Source organism: Salminus brasiliensis, chromosome 12, assembly GCF_030463535.1.
Source record: "Salminus brasiliensis chromosome 12, fSalBra1.hap2, whole genome shotgun sequence".
Classification (NCBI taxonomy): Eukaryota; Metazoa; Chordata; class Actinopteri; order Characiformes; family Bryconidae; genus Salminus; species Salminus brasiliensis.
Genome location: NC_132889.1, coordinates 10,528,524 through 10,547,457, shown reverse-complemented (window position 1 = coordinate 10,547,457; position 18,934 = coordinate 10,528,524). Strand labels below are relative to the sequence as shown.

The 18,934-nt window shown below is 36.2% G+C and overlaps 1 protein-coding gene across 1 annotated transcript; it reads left to right on the top strand.

Annotated features, from left to right (window-relative positions):
- The first annotated feature begins 524 nt into the window (after positions 1-524).
- On the top strand, positions 525-18,832 carry srl (sarcalumenin). Its single transcript, XM_072693952.1, has 6 exons — positions 525-582; positions 10,161-10,256; positions 12,543-12,638; positions 16,871-16,987; positions 17,133-17,366; positions 17,534-18,832. Exons 1-6 carry the CDS (start codon positions 525-527, stop codon positions 18,343-18,345), a joined length of 1,413 nt encoding a protein of 470 aa, XP_072550053.1. The 3' UTR covers positions 18,346-18,832.
- Positions 18,833-18,934: the final 102 nt, after the last annotated feature.

Sequence of the window (18,934 nt, the reverse complement as noted above, 5' to 3'; positions counted from 1 at the left end):
GAGGGCACTTAGAAATACAGCAAATAGGTTAGTCATATATGGTCATATGCAGAGGTCGAAATATTTTTCTCAGTACTTTTCAAATAATTATTTTACTTCTACTCATATTTGGAAAGAAATTAATATTAATTTATTAATAATAATAATTAATGTTTATTATTCAGTTACATTTCACTAAATAACAAATTTCTTTATGTGTATTTCATCAAATGATGACAGCATCTTTACTTCTATAAAACTAGTCACACCTCTGATTGAAGTTTATTATTATATTTTAGATCAAAAGGATCCTAAAAAGAGAATAGGTCAAACAGAGAAACAGCTAAAAGAAACATTCAGCTGCTTAAAGTCTTCAGTGTGTCCTGCTATGAAGCCTTTTAACACCCCCCTGTGCACAATTTTAACACATGCTCACCACTTAACAGTCCCCTCTGGATGCCCAGCCTCTTTGCCACATGACCCTTGACCTTCTGTGGATGGTATATATAGTTACTGAGGCTTTCATAGTTCTCCTGGTAGCAAACATGAAGGGCTTAGTCTCAATCTGCTGCTTTGTCTTTTTGCTGTCCCTGGCCACACCAGGTAAAGGCTTTTAGCACTTTTATTTATTCTTTGTTGGTTGTTCTTATTAAAGTTGCATATTTTATTTTGTTAATTTTTCCTTTGAGCTAATAGGGACTGAATGTCTTTATAGTTTCTTTATAAAGTCTTTCTAAACAAAGAATCTTTGGAAGATTTTGGCATGCATCTGAATTAACAAAACATGTCCACTATACATTTACACTGGTGTTTAAAAGGGAGAGAGCTTTTTTTTCAAACATCAGTGTTAAGACCTATTTGTGTTTACTGGCTAAAAAAAATTACAGTGTCATCTCATTTTTGTATAATAAAATTACATTCATGTATTTTTTTACATGGATGGAATGGGTTTCAAAGGAATGACAATATTTACTGATAAGACAACAACATGGGGGCATGAATAGAACCCTGAAATCTATTTTCACTGCCACAGTGGAACCTACTAATGTTATTTTAAGAACACGGCTTTTAAATATGTTTGTGTTCAGGCTGAATCGTGAAATGAGAAGGGTCATTTTTATACATGTATGCAACATTTAGAAATGGACACCATTATTTATTTATAATGGAGTCATGTCTCTTTAAAATTAGAGGACTGCGAGTCTCAGACTCCAGGAGAGTGTATATTTAATATCTGCATAGCTCAGTTGCAGCCATTGTGTCAGCTGCCCTGAAGCATTGAACCAGCTGATGGAAAAACCTAGAGCTAGCAGACTACAGAACATAAGAACTGTAGAAGACTGTAAACAGAAGCTGATATGCCTGTATTTTGTTACTTTGTATGTTTTGTTGTTTTTGGTTGTTGCTTTTCTTGCTGTTTTTATTGTTATATGTAGGCCTCCAATATGAACTGTAATGAAATGTTAAGTATATTTTTTTAATAGGTTAATGTTGTTAAAGTGCTTTGACCTGGTTCAACATTTGTAATATTATTACCTTTATTCTGGGTGATACTTCACAAATCTGTGATGTTCCAGCTGTGTAGTCATCATAGACCAAAGCAGTTTATACAACAAAACTGTGCTTTTTGGCTCTTTTTGGCAGTAGGTACTAAACTTGTTCTGTCCTTGCCTTTATCATGGACCATGCACAGGCCTATTTATCCCAGACTTCCACCAAGTGTCTAAGATTGGAAAGCGTCCTGTAACTGGACACTGTTCACTATAGACCTCTATCCATCCCACCCATTTTCCCCTCACCCACCTCACCTCTATTCTCTTTCCCCTCCCTTTCTTTCTTCTTCCCTGTCTCCCACCCCCACCATTTAACACACTACACAGCTGTCACCCTGTGATTGTGAACTGTCACAATCATAACCCAGCAGCTGCCCATATAGGGACAGTCATCTTTACAGGGACAGTCATCTATCTTTAAAGGCAGACACAATACTTTTGTGAATGATTTGATGCATTTTTGATGAAGTAGTTACATGAAGTGATACATGAACATTATTTTAATAAAATGTAGATTAATGTTAAGGTGCAAGTATTTGTCACTGTACTATGCACATCGAAATGTGTCCTCTGCATTTGACCCATCTGTGGTAGTGAACACACACACACACACATGAACTACACACACACACACACAGAGCGGTGGGCAGCCAATTCCAGCGCCTGGGGAGCAAAGAGGGCCCAACAGTGGCAGCTTGCCGAGTCCAGGCATCAAACCCGCAACCCTGCCATCAATAGCCCTGATCTCTAACCGTTGAGCCACTACTGCCCTGTTACATTATAAGTGTACCAAAAATCAGTTAAACATTTTCGACAAGTGGAAATGCTTTAAATTATAAGGTGACTGACTATGGTCACAACATTCTCTAGCACACAACTGAAAATAATACTATTTGCTCTGGTAGCACTCATGGCCAGAATTTCTGTTACTATGAATAGCTAAGTGTGTAGACGGTAAACTGATCTTCAAAAGACAAAGTTAAAGGTGAAACATTCTTTTTAACCTTTAAGAATAGTATATTACAGTATAATATAAAATTAATTATGACTTGCCAGGTGCAATCAGCAGCCATTGTCCATGCCAAGTAGCTGCCTATTTAAAAAATTAAAATAAAATAATATACACAAATCACAAATCAAATCAGATTTATTTATATAGCACTTTTTAAAACGGATGTAGCAAAGCAGCTTTAAAGAAATCCAGTAAGATAAGAAAAAACAGGAGGCTAACTGTAGGCTATAAGAAGATAGCAAAGTGTTCAAGTAGTCATCAGTTCTCAGTTTGGAACATAATTGAGAAGCGACAGCTAACAGAAAAAACACTTGTTTGGGCTTTTTAGCTGCAATGAGCAAGGGTATTGTTTAGAGAAAAACATTTATGCAGAATGCATATACATATATATAACTCTCCAATTGTTAAGCGTGTGGGTGGAATGCTCATGCCCACCCACATGCTTAACATTTCACTGGTATAAAGAAGAATGAATTAAATGAAATACCAGCAAATTCTGAAAGCAAACATCACACCCCAAGCTGGAAATATATATAGAGAATGGCTTCTGCAGCAGGGTAATGATACCCAGAAATCTGTAGATATACAGTAACTAAAAAGAGAAGTGCATGCAAGACATAAAACTAAAAGTCTCTTCCAAGAAGAATGGTCAAAAATCCACAAGAAACAATAACTGAAAGACTCTAGCTGGCTACAAAAAGCATTTACAAGCAATTATACTTATACACCCAAAGAGGGTGAGGTTTGTTACTATGAAACTGTAAAACATTGGAAAAGTAATTTTGAAAAAAATATTAAAGATTGTTATTTTTACTTCATGCCTTTAAAAATTAGGTCATATTTTACTTACATTTTTACATATTTTTGGGCAAAATCAGGTTGAACCAGGAATCACAACTAGGTCAAATTCACCCTTACTTTTGAGATTCTGTTTGAATATATGCACCATATTCCAGGAAAAAATCGAAGGAAGACATCCACTACTAATGGCAGAAGAATCACAACTATGGTAAAGAATAATCCACAATTCTCTGTCTGTCTAAGCAGCCTTCAGGAAACAGGCGTTTATCAGAGACTAGTATCCACAGAAGACTTAATGAACAGAAATACAGTGGCTACACTTCAAGTCATAAACCACAAAAACAGAAAAAAGCACTTCCCAGAGCCTGCAGAATTCAGGAAAAAGTCTGGAATGGCCACAATCCAAAGCATACCACCTCATCTGTAAAACATAGTGGCGGGGAGTCATAAAAAAAAAACTAAACAAACAACACAAAACAAACAACAGTGTTGTAATTTCAAAATGGTGAAACCAAAATGTGAAGCCAAATACACTTGCATACATTTAAATATTTTAGAGCTGAGGGGCATACTTAAGAACAAGTGGTGTCTTTTCAATACTAATACATTTGTTTTGATTTGGTCAATGATAAACTTGTAAAAAAAACTGCTGAAAACTCAATGCTGTGATCTTTATCACTCTCATTATTAGACAAGATAACTCACAGATTATGCAGTGGTGTTGTCACAAAGCAGCTTTTCAGAATCAGTAATAAGTAAAAAAAATGCAGCAAATGTTCAGCAGTATCAGTTCATGGAAAGCAGAGATTGTTGAGCAGTATGGCTGGCAACTCCAGCAGGTCTGACTATAACAGCCTAATTAAAAGTTGAGAGCCAACGGATAGCAGAAACAACAGGAGCACCCTGAGACACTGGCGTCCATCTGCTCCATCATCCACAAAAGGTTGGGGGGCTCTATCAGAAAAGGCCATTCCTCCTGCTAAGGCTTTCTGAATTTTGGGAACGAGTAAGAAGCCAGCACCCTGTGATGTAAGTGATCATGATGGTTCATAATAAGTAATAAGATCTTGCAGGTACTCAGGCGTGAGGCTATAAAAGACTGTGAACTTTTACTGGGAGGCAATGCAGTGCTCATAGAACTGGGCTGGACTGGTTACATTTTCTAGTTTTGTTAAGGACTCTGGTTGCAGGTTGAATTAGTTGAAGTTTACTAAGGTTCCTAATGGAAGAACCTGACAATAGTGTGTTGCAATAGTCTAGTCTAATTTAAGAGTTTTGGCCTAATGCCCTAAGATAAGGGACAAATTCACTATTGTTAAAAGAGGTCTGATTATAATTGGGAGTACTTCTTTTAGTATTTTTGAGGGAACTGAGCTAAGTGTACAGGTTGTACAATTTTCAGAGGAGATAATTTTCTCTAATTCTGGCTGTGGAAGTGGGTAGAAGGCTTCCAGCTTGGTTCTGACAAATATGTAAGATTTAGTAAGGAGGCTTGAATTTGTTGTCTGATGTTTTATATTTTATTATTGAAAAGTCTTGCTGGTTAAAGTAGCTGGAATCTGAATCTAAATTTTGAAATCGCACTAAAAAGTATTCTAGAATTGTTTTTGTTATTCTCTCTCAGCAAGGCCATATCCACTAAGCAAGCTTTAATGAATGCCCTTCTATACTCAATAAGGCTGTCCTTCCAGGCAGAGTGGAACATCAAGCTTGGTCATCTGCCATTTTCTCCCAAATTTCTGTACGGATTTGATCACTGTACCACAATGCATTTAATTACATTTAAGCTGTGCCACTTTGTCAAAGGGTATTTTTTATGTACACTAAACAGTAGTGGACTACCCATAATCTATTGCACTGTTTGGTTTAAAGATTCACACACAGTGTCTTTAATTGTTTAACAGTGTCTTTAGAAGTTTAAATTTGTGTAGCTTTTTGTCCAAATAAAATACAATCAGCTGAAATAGACTGTGGGATGATTAGTCTGTATCCGCTCTCTCCAATTTGTTTACTGTTAATTCCCTTCTGCAGGTTAGGACTCCTTCCTATTTAGACCACTGACCTTGGAGGGCTGTGGTGTAGACAGGATTTGAACTTATGATCATCTGTTTCTTGTAAGGCAGGCCGTTGCACCACTGTAACGGTGTGAAACCAAAGCCCATAGTCAGAATATATATTTGGAGGGACACGTCCCTTTCAATTTTCCGATATGCTTAAAATGTCCTCCCAATATACTGATGTGCAAAATATAAATATATTATCATATATATTATATATACAAATATTCCACTCACTAGTTTTGTGTCTTTGCAGCTAATGTCTCTGACTTACATGAAACATCAATGTCAATACAGCATTTTGCACTGGAGCTGTAGCTATAGCGGAAATACACAATATTTTACTAAAACATGTCAGTGTCAATTGTATGAAGTTTTAAAATACAGGAGATTATACAGGAGACTATACAGGAGAGTTGTGCATACACTGTCAGTATGTTGGCTATATCATAATTACTGGTCAGATAAGAAATGGTTAGTAATCCATCCCTGAACATCATGGCACGAAATACCAGTTGTGTTGACTCTGGGGTGAGCAAAGTAGGGAGGGAGAGGATATGAGGATGCTGAAAGGTCAGGGAGCGCAGGTGATATTGAAAAAGAAAATTGACATTACAAAAGAAAATAAGCAGGAGATTTTTTTTTTTAAATAACGATGCAGATGACCCTGCTGCCGAAGTTCTTAAATATTGGTCACAATATCTGGACTCTTCAAATAACAACGGATAGATGTTTAGATATTTAGATACTCATGACCAAAAATACTGGCTATACTGGCTATGCCAATACTATGCACTTCTTTCAGGAAATATACCACTTCTCCCAGATCACTGTTGCAATTACAAATACTTCAATATTTCAATGATTATTTTGTTTACTATGGAACACCACAAACACAGAGAAAAAAATCAAATATCATACCATTCCACACATAACTCCAGAAATGGAATGGACAAAGACACAAAGATTGTTTTTAACTGAGTGGATATGTTTTTTTATATTGCCAGCACTACAGCCTTGTGTAAAAGTCATAAACGGGTGCAAAAACAAATATTCTATGTTTTTATGTAGTGTAATTTCACAGTTCTAGAATGACATAGTAGTCTAGAATGACAAAGTGTCTTAGTGTCTACTGGCTGAAAGTCAGCACCCTGTGCAGGACAGTGGCCCTTGAAGACTGGAACATAAATAACACTATGTATAAAATAACTTATTTGATCTGTTGTACTCTTCAAGCAGTTAGAAATCATTGCCTTTTTAATATGAGTAATTTATTTTCCACTTAACTGTAAAGAGCAAAAGTTTTACATATGTGATATGTCTAAATATAAATTTTTGTTTACTTAGTTGTTTACATTTGCATGTATAAATATTAATTTCATTACACTTAAAAATAATCACACTTTGAGAAAGAATAAGAACCTTTCTAAAACATTTCTGCTAGGTGAACATTCAGTTTGAGTGACCTGAGATGGTTAATATTTGTTGTTTGTCACTGCATCTTTGCCACGGTCTCTACCTGAACAATCCAGGTACAATGTGATATTTACTTTGTCTCTTCTTTTGCATGATCAGACTCCAGAGTTTGCAATTGTGATTTTATTTAAAATGGTACACAGTTGTAATTCAAGACTGATCTCATACTAGCAGAGTTAACCAACATAAACTATTTTATAAATTAAATTTATAATTTCAGATTTATCTGTAGTTATATTCAAAGTTAAAGTGCCCTAAAATAGAATGTTTTTCTATTTTTCTGAAGCTCTTCTTACACAAATCCCTTTGCCCACTGTAAAGGTTGTGTGCACTAGCTTTCAGCTAGTGACACATCTTCTGTTTTCAGGGAGGGCTGAAGAATTACATCTGTAATCATGTTAACAGTAATTGAATCTGTCTCCGGATTACTAAGCAGAATATGATCTGGGGATTTTTATATTTACCATCTGCTGTGATATTATATTACTAAGCAGCATAATATAGTACATCATAAGTACAGTCTAAACTTGCATTCCTTTAAGTAGATGCTTTGGCAAAGAGTAACACATCTTATGGCGGAGTCACACCTGCACTGTACCCTGATTGTGGGAAAGGCCCACAATTTAATTGTGTTGATTTAATTTAAAGCTTTATGTTCTTTGTGTATTTGACCATTACTATATAGGACTTTATAGTTGACCTGTTAGACATATCAAGATGAATGGCTGCAACAGCCGTGTTTTTACAAAGTCAAGATTGCCTTTGTTTTATATTACAGGCCTACATGAACTGGAACTAGGCAGAAGACATTTAAAGTTTTTTGCAGCTTTGAATCCATGTATATTATTGCTTTTATTCATTCAACTTTTTTTTTGTTTTGTTTTGTTTTGTTACATATAAAGTATGCATGTAAGTTAAACTGTTTATTGTCTTATAACTACTTTGATTAGGCTGAATTGACACTTTTAACACAATCACTTAGTCCAGGGTTATATTATGTCATGAAACATTTTAATGCATGGACCGTGTTAAAAAAATACTACACATATGTTAAATAGTACTGTACATGGGGTTGAAATAAACATTTACAGGCTATTGCACAAGGGAATAAACAGTTTTAAGACTGCAAGTCCTTATATGAAGGTTTGATTTGACTGTACAGATGTATAATGTACAGAACTGTACATTATTAACTGTTTTCTAAATGATTTAAACATACTGAAAACTGTAACTGCTCATTTATGAGATAAAATTTCAGAATACACATAAAAGTTTTAAATGAATTTAAATTGAATGGTGTTATGGGTTATGTACAGTATTCTGTGGCATTTTGATGAAATGATATGGTTAAGTGGCCAGACTATCCTACTCTTCCTACCATGGATCAATTCAGAGAATTCTTGTGTTCAACCTGATAAACAACCTGATATACAAAGGCCTGTTTTTAATTGAATGCAGGTCATTTAAATTATTGTCTCCAACAGGCAATAACTCTTATATTTGAACCACAATGAAATGCCTAGGAAAGGAGAAAGTGGTGCAGTGCACAGGGAACCCTTCAGGTGGGGCTTGGTGTCTTGGTGGCCTCCCTCACTAGTCTCCTTCTTTTACAGTGACTGTGAGGGTGTTCTGCTTTTTTAATTTCTTGCCATCTAATAGAATGTCAGGGAATGTTCAGTGACTTTTTTTTGTATCCATGCCCTAACTTTGCTGTTGTGTTCATTTCAATAAGCTTATGTGCAGTTCAGAAAATATTGTCTACATGGAACAGGAACAGGATTTTGGCAACATGTATTCAAGATTTTGATTGAAATTACTTCCCTTCATCAAGGGAGATGTCATAGGAATGTTAAGTTAGAATTGTGGGATCATGTTATGGAGATATGCTTATATAAGCATTTACTGTGTACAGAAATGTAACCAGAGACCAGCAGGACCACGAAGAGTAACTACATTTCTCTAATTGTGAACTGGGAAGAGAGTTCAGTTGCCCCCATATTCAGATCTGCCCATTGTGCCACCATGAAACCTGATCCCAGACCTAACATATAGCAATCATACAGCCTTGCATTTTTATATTTATAAACAAACATTCTTAACATGCTAATGAGTGGGTATATTTTGAGCTAAAGAGGGTTGGTGCAATAATCTTTAACCACTCTACAGCCGGCTAATCTGAGAGAGGAGCTGCCCAAGAGGCTTTAGGGCTGTTATGTAATGGGGCACACCCACGCATTGATAAATCCCATGTGCAATGCAACCATGACTACTTCAAATCATGTTATTGCTTTGTTTATTTTTAGATTGGGAATTCCTAATTAAGAAGTCTTAATTAATGCCAAACAGTTGTTATAATTCTCTAATGTGGACCCCAGATTCCTTTGTCAAACTTTGAGAGAGACAATGCTCTTAGTGCTTCTAATATTGTTACAAATGTAAATGACCATTGTTGTTGATGATAAATATTGTTGCAAGTGGTCAAAGCACAATAGGTCCAATGAGACCTAATGGAACAGCATGCGGCAGCATTGCTGTAGCCCTGCATATCATGCAATCTGTTACTGCATTTAGGTTTGAAAACACTAGGCCCTAGGGAACATATTCTAGGTATGTAATTGTGCACTGTAGTGGTATGACACATTTACTAATTTAGTGTTGTTGTTTTTTATATGACATCAGACCAATACTGATACTGATCTAGGACATATTATGCAAATTATTTCAAAATCTAAGTGGGTTGAGCTATATGATTTTCTAGGGCATGAGGCGAGTAATCGGGGGAAAAAATAATTTTGTTTCTACGTCATATGGGGTAGAAGATATGGACTTTGAAGTCGCATGCTTCGCTATAGTGCCACCATCAGGCCAGTCGGGCTGAACTTGAGAGCTTAAGTAGCAGGAAGGACTACTACTTAATATCCAAACTTACGGTTTGGTCTGTGCATTTTGTTTTATTGCAGAAAAACAGTTTTATTCGTTTTATTGTATGAAAGACTGAAATGTATGTATGAAAATTCTAACAAAAACAATAGGGTTCCCGCACCTTTGGTAGCAGAGATGTATATAATGCAAAAAGACTTTCCCTTTTGGACATTAGTGGAACATTATATTATATAAAATATCCATGTCTCAAGTTTCGAGTTTACACCAGATAATTTGTGTTGCCCAATCCTAATTGGCATAAGTGAATGACACTTGAAAAGGGAGAGATGGTTAAAAACATGGTTGAAATGTGTCCTATTTGTAATTCTTGGGGTGCATATGCCTGTGTTTTATCTGCAGAGGTGGAGGAGTTGTTGGACTCCATTCTGAGAGACAGATCTCACATTGAGGAGACACTAAGATTGGCAGCAATGGAAAACTCAGGAGACTATACAGGTAGGTTAAAGAAGTGCCTGTTAGATAATGCAGTCAGGTTGGATATTAATGCAAGCAAAAAATCTACACATACAAGTCTCTTCTTAGGCTTAGTTCCTATACTTATCACTACAAGTTTGCTCTCAGGTAGGCTTGTTGTTGTTGTTTTTTTTGCTTAATTGTCAGATTCTTGCATAACTCTGCACATGGGATCATTTCTGGCAGAAGTAACCATTTCTGGTCAGGGGTGGATTTATAATTTGATTTAATTTAAATATAATTTGATTTAATTTAATTTAAAGTGGATTTAAAATATTTATGGGGAGGTGAGAGGGGGCCAGGAATTTTTGAGGGGTGGCAACATATGGCAGGTGTATATACTGAATTTAATCACAGTTTGATAAGAAATATTATGTAGACACTGTAAAAGGGCATAGGATGCCATATATACATGTGGACAAAATTGTTGGTACCCCTCGGTTAATGAAAGAAAAACCCACAATGGTCACAGAAATAACTTGAATCTGACAAAAGTAATAATAAATTTAAAAAACTATGAAAATTAACCAGTGAAAGTCAGACATTGCTTTTCAACCATGCTTCAACAGAATTAACTCATGAAACAGGCCTGGACAAAAATGATGGTAGCCTTAACTTAATATTTTGTTGCACAACCTTTTGAGGCAATCAAATGATTCCAGTAACTGTCAATGTACCTCTCAGCAGGTATTTTGTCCCACTCCTCATGAGCAAACAGCTCCATTTGTTTCAGGTTTGAAGGGTGCCTTTTCTAGACGGCATGTTTCAGCGCCTTCCACAGATACTCAATAGGATTTAGGTCAGGGCTCATAGAAGGCCATTTTAGAATAGTCCAATGTTTTCCTCTTAGCCATTCTTGGATGTTTTTAGCTGGGTTTTGGGTCATTATCCTGTTGCAAGACCCATGACCTGCGACTGAGACCAAGCTTTCTGACACTGGACAGCACATTTCTTTCTAGAATCCATTGATAGTCTTGAGATTTCATTGTACCCTGCACAGATTCAAGACACCCTGTGCGAAATGCAGCAAAGCATCCCCAGAACATAACCTCCTCCATGTTTCACATTAGGGACAGTGTTCTTTTCTTGATGTGCTTCATTTTCCGTCTGTGAACATAGAGCTGATGTGCCTTGGCAAAAAGTTTAAATTTTCCTCCTGCGACCATGTCCAGGGAGGTTGGCTACAGTACCATGAATCTTAAACGTCTAAATAAAATGTGCAACTGTAGTCACAGGAACATCAAGCTGCTTGGAGATTTACCTTTACCTTTACTTTTAAGATGCTTGTCTATCATTTTCTCCTGAGACAACTCTTTCCTTCGCTTCCTCTGGTCCATGTTGAGTGTGGTACACACCATGTCACCAAACAGCACTACCTGTGACTACCTGTAGCCCTATATAGAGACTCACTGACTGATGGGCCTATAAATAGGGCATGGTTCAAAAATTAATTTTCATAGCATTTTTATTTATTATTACTTTTGTCCGTAACTTTTGTCAAGTTATTTCTGTGACCATTGTGTTTTTTGTTTTCATTAACCGAGGGGTACCAACAATTTTGTCCATGTGTGTATAAACTCATGCAGACAAACTTAATCTCATGCAATGTGTTGCTTAATGTTTCTGATGGAAAACTCTGGCAAAACTGGGTTTGATCCTGTCTCAGTGTGAGCCACTGGATTACACTATACAAAGTATAGAATGTTGATAATGCCTAAAAATAATCTTTTATTCATTGAGAATGTTAGGAAACTACTTAATGCAAATAAAATCTCATATCAATGCAAAAATATTACTTTATACATCGCTCAAATGTAGTAGTGCTTCATTGACTCTCTTATATGTCAATTATATGTAAATCAAAAGGATCAAATACATGGTGCCTCATTTGTTATACCATCAAAGGTATCTAATATTGGTTATTAAAAAGCTATCAAAACTTTATACTAATCACTATGAATATGACTGCGTCAGCAGTGTCCAATCAACATATTGTTCAGCTTCGATGACCGTGAGGGGGGTCCACTTTGGCAGTTCCCACATCTTTAAGAACTTAAAGAAGTTTTTATGTAATGTTAAGATAAGATAAGATAAGATAAGATAGTCCTTTATTAGTCCCGCAGTGGGGAAATTACCATGTCATTTTAAACACAACCACTCCCATTATATTCAAATACTTTAATTACTTGATACACCATGAAGTTTTCTTTGATTTGAATTGTATTCAGAGTGTTCCAAGACTACTTTTTTCTATTTTCTGTTTTACAGCTGCTCTGCAGAGACTGAGAAAGATCTACCACAATTCCATCAGGCCTATGGAACAGGCTTACAAATATAATGAGCTCAGACAACATGAGATCTCAGGTATTTTTGTTCATTTGACTTTAATATTTTAATGAAGGACAGATATACAGAAATACATATTTAAATGGCAGACAACAGATGCTTATTCCATTTCTTTCTATTAAGAATATTAGGAAGGAGAAAACAGTAGCTGTGTCTGAAATGGTCCACTTGTGTACTTATTTACTAATCACCATATTAGTTAGTAGAGTAGAGAATTCGGACAGTACTTCCTCTGGAAATGTTTCACTGTGACATTTAGTCAACATAGTAACACTGCTTTCAAAATAGTTATTTTTCTGCTATTTCTTCTTTTTTTCTGCTATTTCTCCTATCAGCGCTGCTGATTTGTGTTGTGATGATATAAAATGTCACCATTTATTGCCAGTTTGCATGAGTGATGTGATGTGACCTTGTGGTAGCAGTTTCGCAACATTTTCCAAACTCAAATGTAGTTTTTCATCATTGATTCTACATATATGTTAGCTGTACAACCTACTAAAACACCTTTATGCATTGTTTTGGTTCTGGAACACAAGCTTAATTAGTTCTAGTATAATTCACATTCTGAAATCCTGTATGAATTTATATTAATATTAACTACAATACAGACTGTTGCAGTATGATAAGAAAATGCAATTGCTTTGCAAGTGCTGAATATGCAGTCTCATTTTTATGAGAAGTCATAGTCGGATACTGCATTTGAGCCTAGGATTACCCTGCCGAATGCCAAATGTTGGCTGAGGCATTAAAAAACTGACTGGAGCAATGGCCTTGTTTTTTCTGGTGTAATACCCTTGGGATGAGTTTGTGATCTGGAACTAATCATTCAATATCAGTACCTGACATTACTAATGCTTCCGTGGCAGAATGCATTCAAATCCTCATAGAAACATTCACAAGGAGACAAACTATATAGAGAAACCTGGACAAATGACACATTTTGTTGTGAAAATCCTCTACAGGAAACAAAAAAAAGAAAAAAATCTGTACATTTCAGACCACAATTCCTACTGAAAAAAAATAGGCCATCCTGTGAAAACCTGTCTTTTTCATATTTAATATTTAAAAAAAATTGACATTTGGTCTTTATTTGAACAATATTAAGAGATGATGGTAATGCAATTAAACCACTCACTTTAACAGCCCAAAGCAAACCAAATTAAATATCTGAGGTTTAAATTAGACAGACTTCTTCAAAATCCTCTGTAACGATGTTCTAATCATTTCAAGTTAAGATGAGTAAAGAGGCTTTTACAGTCATTTTAGCTCTGTACAAGTACACAGTGAAATTACATTACATTTTTTTCCAGAACAAAGGTGCAACATGGAACAAAACAAGAACAAAAACAATACAATAAATACGACTCAATTCTGAGTAGAGGTATTTAGTGTAAGATTCATAGATATTTAACAGGTAGGTATTGATAATAAGGTGCATAAAAATGTAACATGTTGTGACATTATATGCAGACAGCTTATAATGCACATGAAACATGAAACACAGCTGGTACTGAGATAGTAAAGTATAGAATATATAAATAAGATAAATAGAATGCAGACAGGTTACAATGCTATGGGTAGTGGAGTAGGGGGTTAGTTCAGTCTCTGTGAGTTTAAAATTTGCAGATGATGTGGGGCGCCTGATTCTAATTCTAGGCATTTGTATTAAATGTGGTGGTGTCTTTTCCTCACAAGAAAATTACATTTCAATTCATTACAATTTACAAATTTTATTATTGTAAAAGACATTTCATCAGTTTTATTAGTCAAGTTATGTTACCTCTATATCAGTGTTGTTTTACATGACTGTATTTTTAAAAAAAAAACATTTTTTTTTACATATGCCACATTTAATTTTAACATTTATTTAAATGTTGCATTATGTTAAATTTAGTTACTAAAAAGTTTTACAATTTACAGACAATTTAAATTGTGTTTTCTGTAGAGAATGTAAAATTATTTTAACTCATTTTTACTATTTAAAAAACAGAAGCACATGCAATTTGACCAGGGGTGCCCACATTTTTGCACAAGACTGTATATGTCTCTAGGTGATGTTGGACAAGAATTTTGTAGTGATTGGTACAACACGTCACATAACATCACTAACAGCAAGCGAGCTACCACACCATGTGGGATACTGAGATTAAATTTTTGATCTGGGTGACTATGCTGTGCTACACCAATAGTGCTACACTACATTGGATCACACTCTGTAATACGAGTAACCTTGTAAGTTGATCTGGATAAGAGCATCAGCTAAATGTCATAAATGTAAATTTCCCCTCTCTGACATCACCTGGAGACTGAGCAATATCCATCTCTAAATCACAATCAAACCTTATTCAACCATTGCATATTCTCCTCCTTCCCACAGGGAAAGTTTTTTCTTTCTTTCTTTCTTTCTTTCTTTCATTCATTTTCTTTTTCTTTTTTTACTTTCTTTCTTTTTTCATCCTCTTGTTCATTGTCATCACGTTTTAACTGCACCTGACTATTCGTATCTTGCTCTCCTTGCCCCTTTGCTCGCTCCCTACCTTCACTAAACAGCCTATCCCGGACGCACCCTGGGGGATTCAGCCACAGGTGGGTATAAGGGGGCAATCTGCTGCATGGCCCCAGCCTGAGTGTCTGACCCCCTGCTTCACGTTGTTAGCATCAACAACTAAGCCAAGGTTACAACCATTTAACCTATAGTATTAGTATTATATTATATTAATTTGTTATAAGTTATTAGTCACCTAATCAAATGATCTTTCCAATGTAAAATATTTTAACACATGTTTAAAAATATAATTAACCTATATAATACGTTAATGATCTTTTTTGTATATTCGGAGAACTATAGAATAGGTTGTTCTGAATAATTTAATGGTTTGATGGACAATAAGCCCAATGATTTGGTAGAGTTAAAGCGAATGACAGCTGGGTTATAGCATATTTCTCCTGGTAATTCCCTCAGAAACTGGTATCACTGCCTTTATTTTGAGGTTGCTTTGAGCAACACTTCACAGAGTAATGAATGAAGAACAGTAAGGATCAGGATACATTTGTTGCAATCTAATTGTAATTATTTCTGTCACTTTTAATTTAATTCTATTTTTTATTTTAGGATTCAAATGAGCTGAATAAATGACAATGAAATCCTCCAATATTAGCTCAATCGCATAGATCCACTACTTATGTTGTTGGTTTTCAGATGATGTAATTTTGTTATTTTATTGTGTTTGATAGTGTTAAGCACATTTGCTCTCTGCTTTTGATTTTTTAACAGAGCCTGCTGTAAATGGTTCAGGGCTGAGGTTAACACCATCATTTAGTGGTTTGGCAGCATTTTCATTTTGGCAGCATTTAGCGGTTTAGCATAACAGGGGAAATTTAAGATACTGTGTCACGTGCAGTGCAGGCCAAAAACATATTTAATGCAAGTATGCGAATACATATGCTGCATGACTCACAAACACAGTTTTGCACATCATTGTTCTGAAATGTGTCAAGATGCAGTTCATAATACAGCTTATAAGCTGCTTATGGGTGATACCATATGGGGCGCTACAGCAAGACCCAAGACTGGCCAAACTTCCTTGAAACAGTAGTGTGCTTTTGTCCAGTCAGGTGCTGTAAAAGAACAGCAGTTTAAAGTGTGTGTCGCTGAAATGATTATATCCTTAACAATAATAAGCATGTTTATATGCTACACCTCTGCATAAGCACTGCACTCTACTGTCCACATGTTTAGAGATCCTTTAATTTGTCCTTTATCACCCTTGGGTACTGGGTGTTTTAACTGCACAGAAAACACACATTGGATTTGTGCAGAAGGATTGTACGGTTACTATGCATTGGCTGGGCATTGTCTGGGCATTGTCTTTTGTGTTCATGTATGTTTCTGCCCTTATTGCTGATGCAGTGCTGCAGTGCATGAAGGACTGTGTGTTTCTTGAAGCTTTGTGTTTCTCATTGTCTGTTTTGCCTCCTGTAAAATATGTTAGTACGCTTGTGGATTATCATGTGATGTATATGTCTTTTTGTTGAATTAACTACAAAGTAGGATAGCTTTTTTGTTTAATATTTTAATTTGATTGGTTTCAGTAGGATATGGTTTCACAGAAGACTTTTAATAGCATTTATAGTGTATTATCTCCTTGTGCAAATATTTACAGAAAAAGACAATATATTGCTTGTTTTAATAATGGATTAGAATAAGTGAGTTGTTCCATGCGTTTGTAATACCTTTTTATTTTTCCCAGATGGTGAAATTACTTCCAAACCCATGGTGCTGTTCCTCGGCCCTTGGAGTGTGGGCAAGTCATCTATGATAAACTATTTACTTGGGCTTCAGGACACTCCTTATCAGTTATATACAGGTAGGGTACAGTTCATAGGCCCATATGTATGACAATGCTGTCTGTAAGACTTATCACATTCATTATGGCAAGTACAACATTGGTTTATCTACTCCTTTAATCTTCTCATGTCTCTGCTTTAATCTTTAAATCTCTTTTTCTATAGGAGCTGAGCCCACTACATCTGAGTTCACCGTAATCATGCATGGTGAAAAAATAAGGTCTGTAGAGGGAATTGTAATGGCTGCTGACAGCTCTCGCTCTTTCTCACCCCTGGAGAAGTTTGGCCAGAACTTTCTGGAGAAGTTGATTGGTATTGAGATGCCTCACAAGCTTCTGGAACGTGTTACATTTGTGGACACTCCTGGAATCATTGAGAACCGCAAGCAACAGGAAAGAGGTAATATTTAAAAGCTGTGGTAAAAGCCTTTTCTGCATATATGACATGGCACATTCATCCAATGAATGATACTAAGAGCACAGTAGTCACCTTTCATTATTCAAAATAACCATGGGACCATTGTTCTTGTACTGCTAAACTTTCCACCCTACCTCCATCTTTCACAGGCTATCCATTCAATGATGTGTGTCAGTGGTTCATTGACCGTGCAGACCTAATCTTTGTTGTATTTGACCCAACCAAGTTGGATGTTGGTCTGGAACTGGAGATGCTCTTCAGGCAATTGAAAGGTCGGGAATCCCAGATCCGCATCATCCTTAACAAGGCAGACAGCCTGGTCACCCAGGATCTCATGCGGGTGTATGGTGCCCTGTTCTGGAGTTTAGCACCTCTTATCAATGTGACAGAACCCCCACGTGTGTATGTCAGTTCCTTCTGGCCCTACGATTATGCCCCCAACACTAGCCGCGAACTCTTCAAGCGCGAAGAGATCTCCCTCCTAGAAGACCTGAACCAAGTAATTGAGAACCGCCTAGAAAACAAGATTGCCTTCATCCGTCAGCACGGCATCCGTGTGCGAATCCATGGGCTTCTTGTAGACCGCTATGTGCAGACATTCAAGGAGAAGATGAGTTTCTTTAGTGACCCTGAGTTAGTGTTCAAAGAAATTGTGGATGACCCTGACAAGTTTTACATCTTTAAGTCAATCCTGGCAAAAACCAATGTTAGCAAATTTGACCTTCCCAACCGCGATGCTTACCGTGACTTCTTTGGAATTAACCCAATTACCAGTTTCAAGCAGCTATCGGCCCAGTGCTCTTATATGGGTGGCTGCCTTTTGGATAAGATTGAGAAGGCCATTACTGCAGATCTGCCTGGCCTTCTTAGCAGCATCAACTCTGGTAAAAACCCCTCCATGTTCTCCTGTGAGGCCACTGGATGTGGGGAAAAGCCCAAGAACCGCTACCGACGACACTGAGACTGAAGAGAGGAGAGAGGGTATATAAGAGGAAAATGAAATTAGTGCTTTTCAAAATAAAAATAGCAAAAGAGTGACTGTGACAACGCCGCTTCTGACATACATTTGTGGTCAGAAGTTTACAAATACTTATTATAGACATTAATGTCATAGGTATATTGGGCTTTCATAGATTTTTTAAAACTGGTCAGTTAAGGTTGAGTGTGCAACATTAAGCACATTTTTAGCACATTTTGGGGGGTTCTAAAATTAATACAGGGTAACAGATATACATAGATGGCAAAAATATACATACCTAATATTTCGTTACATGTCCCTTAGCAAGTTGTATCTTAACATGATGCTTGGTAGCCATCAATAAGTGTCTGGCAGACACTTGATATTTGACCCCTCTTCTTGAGATAATCTGTAAGGTGCAATTGAATTTGTTTAATTTAATTGAACCCATTTCCTGATTACAATCCAAAAGCTTAATGTTAATTTTTCCATTCCACAAAAACCTTTTATAGTGTTTATTGTCCTATCGGAATACCCAATTGTGTTAAACTGTCTAGCTAATAGCTTGATGTTAGGCTGAAGAATTCTAAGG

Excerpts from the sequence above, each read along its gene's own strand:
- srl (XM_072693952.1), top strand. The coding sequence starts at position 525 with ATGAAGGGCTTAGTCTCAATCTGCTGCTTTGTCTTTTTGCTGTCCCTG. Across the intron at positions 16,988-17,132 it reads TCCTTATCAGTTATATACAG|GAGCTGAGCCCACTACATCT; the intron begins GTAGGGTACAGT and ends CTTTTTCTATAG. Across the intron at positions 17,367-17,533 it reads CCGCAAGCAACAGGAAAGAG|GCTATCCATTCAATGATGTG; the intron begins GTAATATTTAAA and ends CATCTTTCACAG.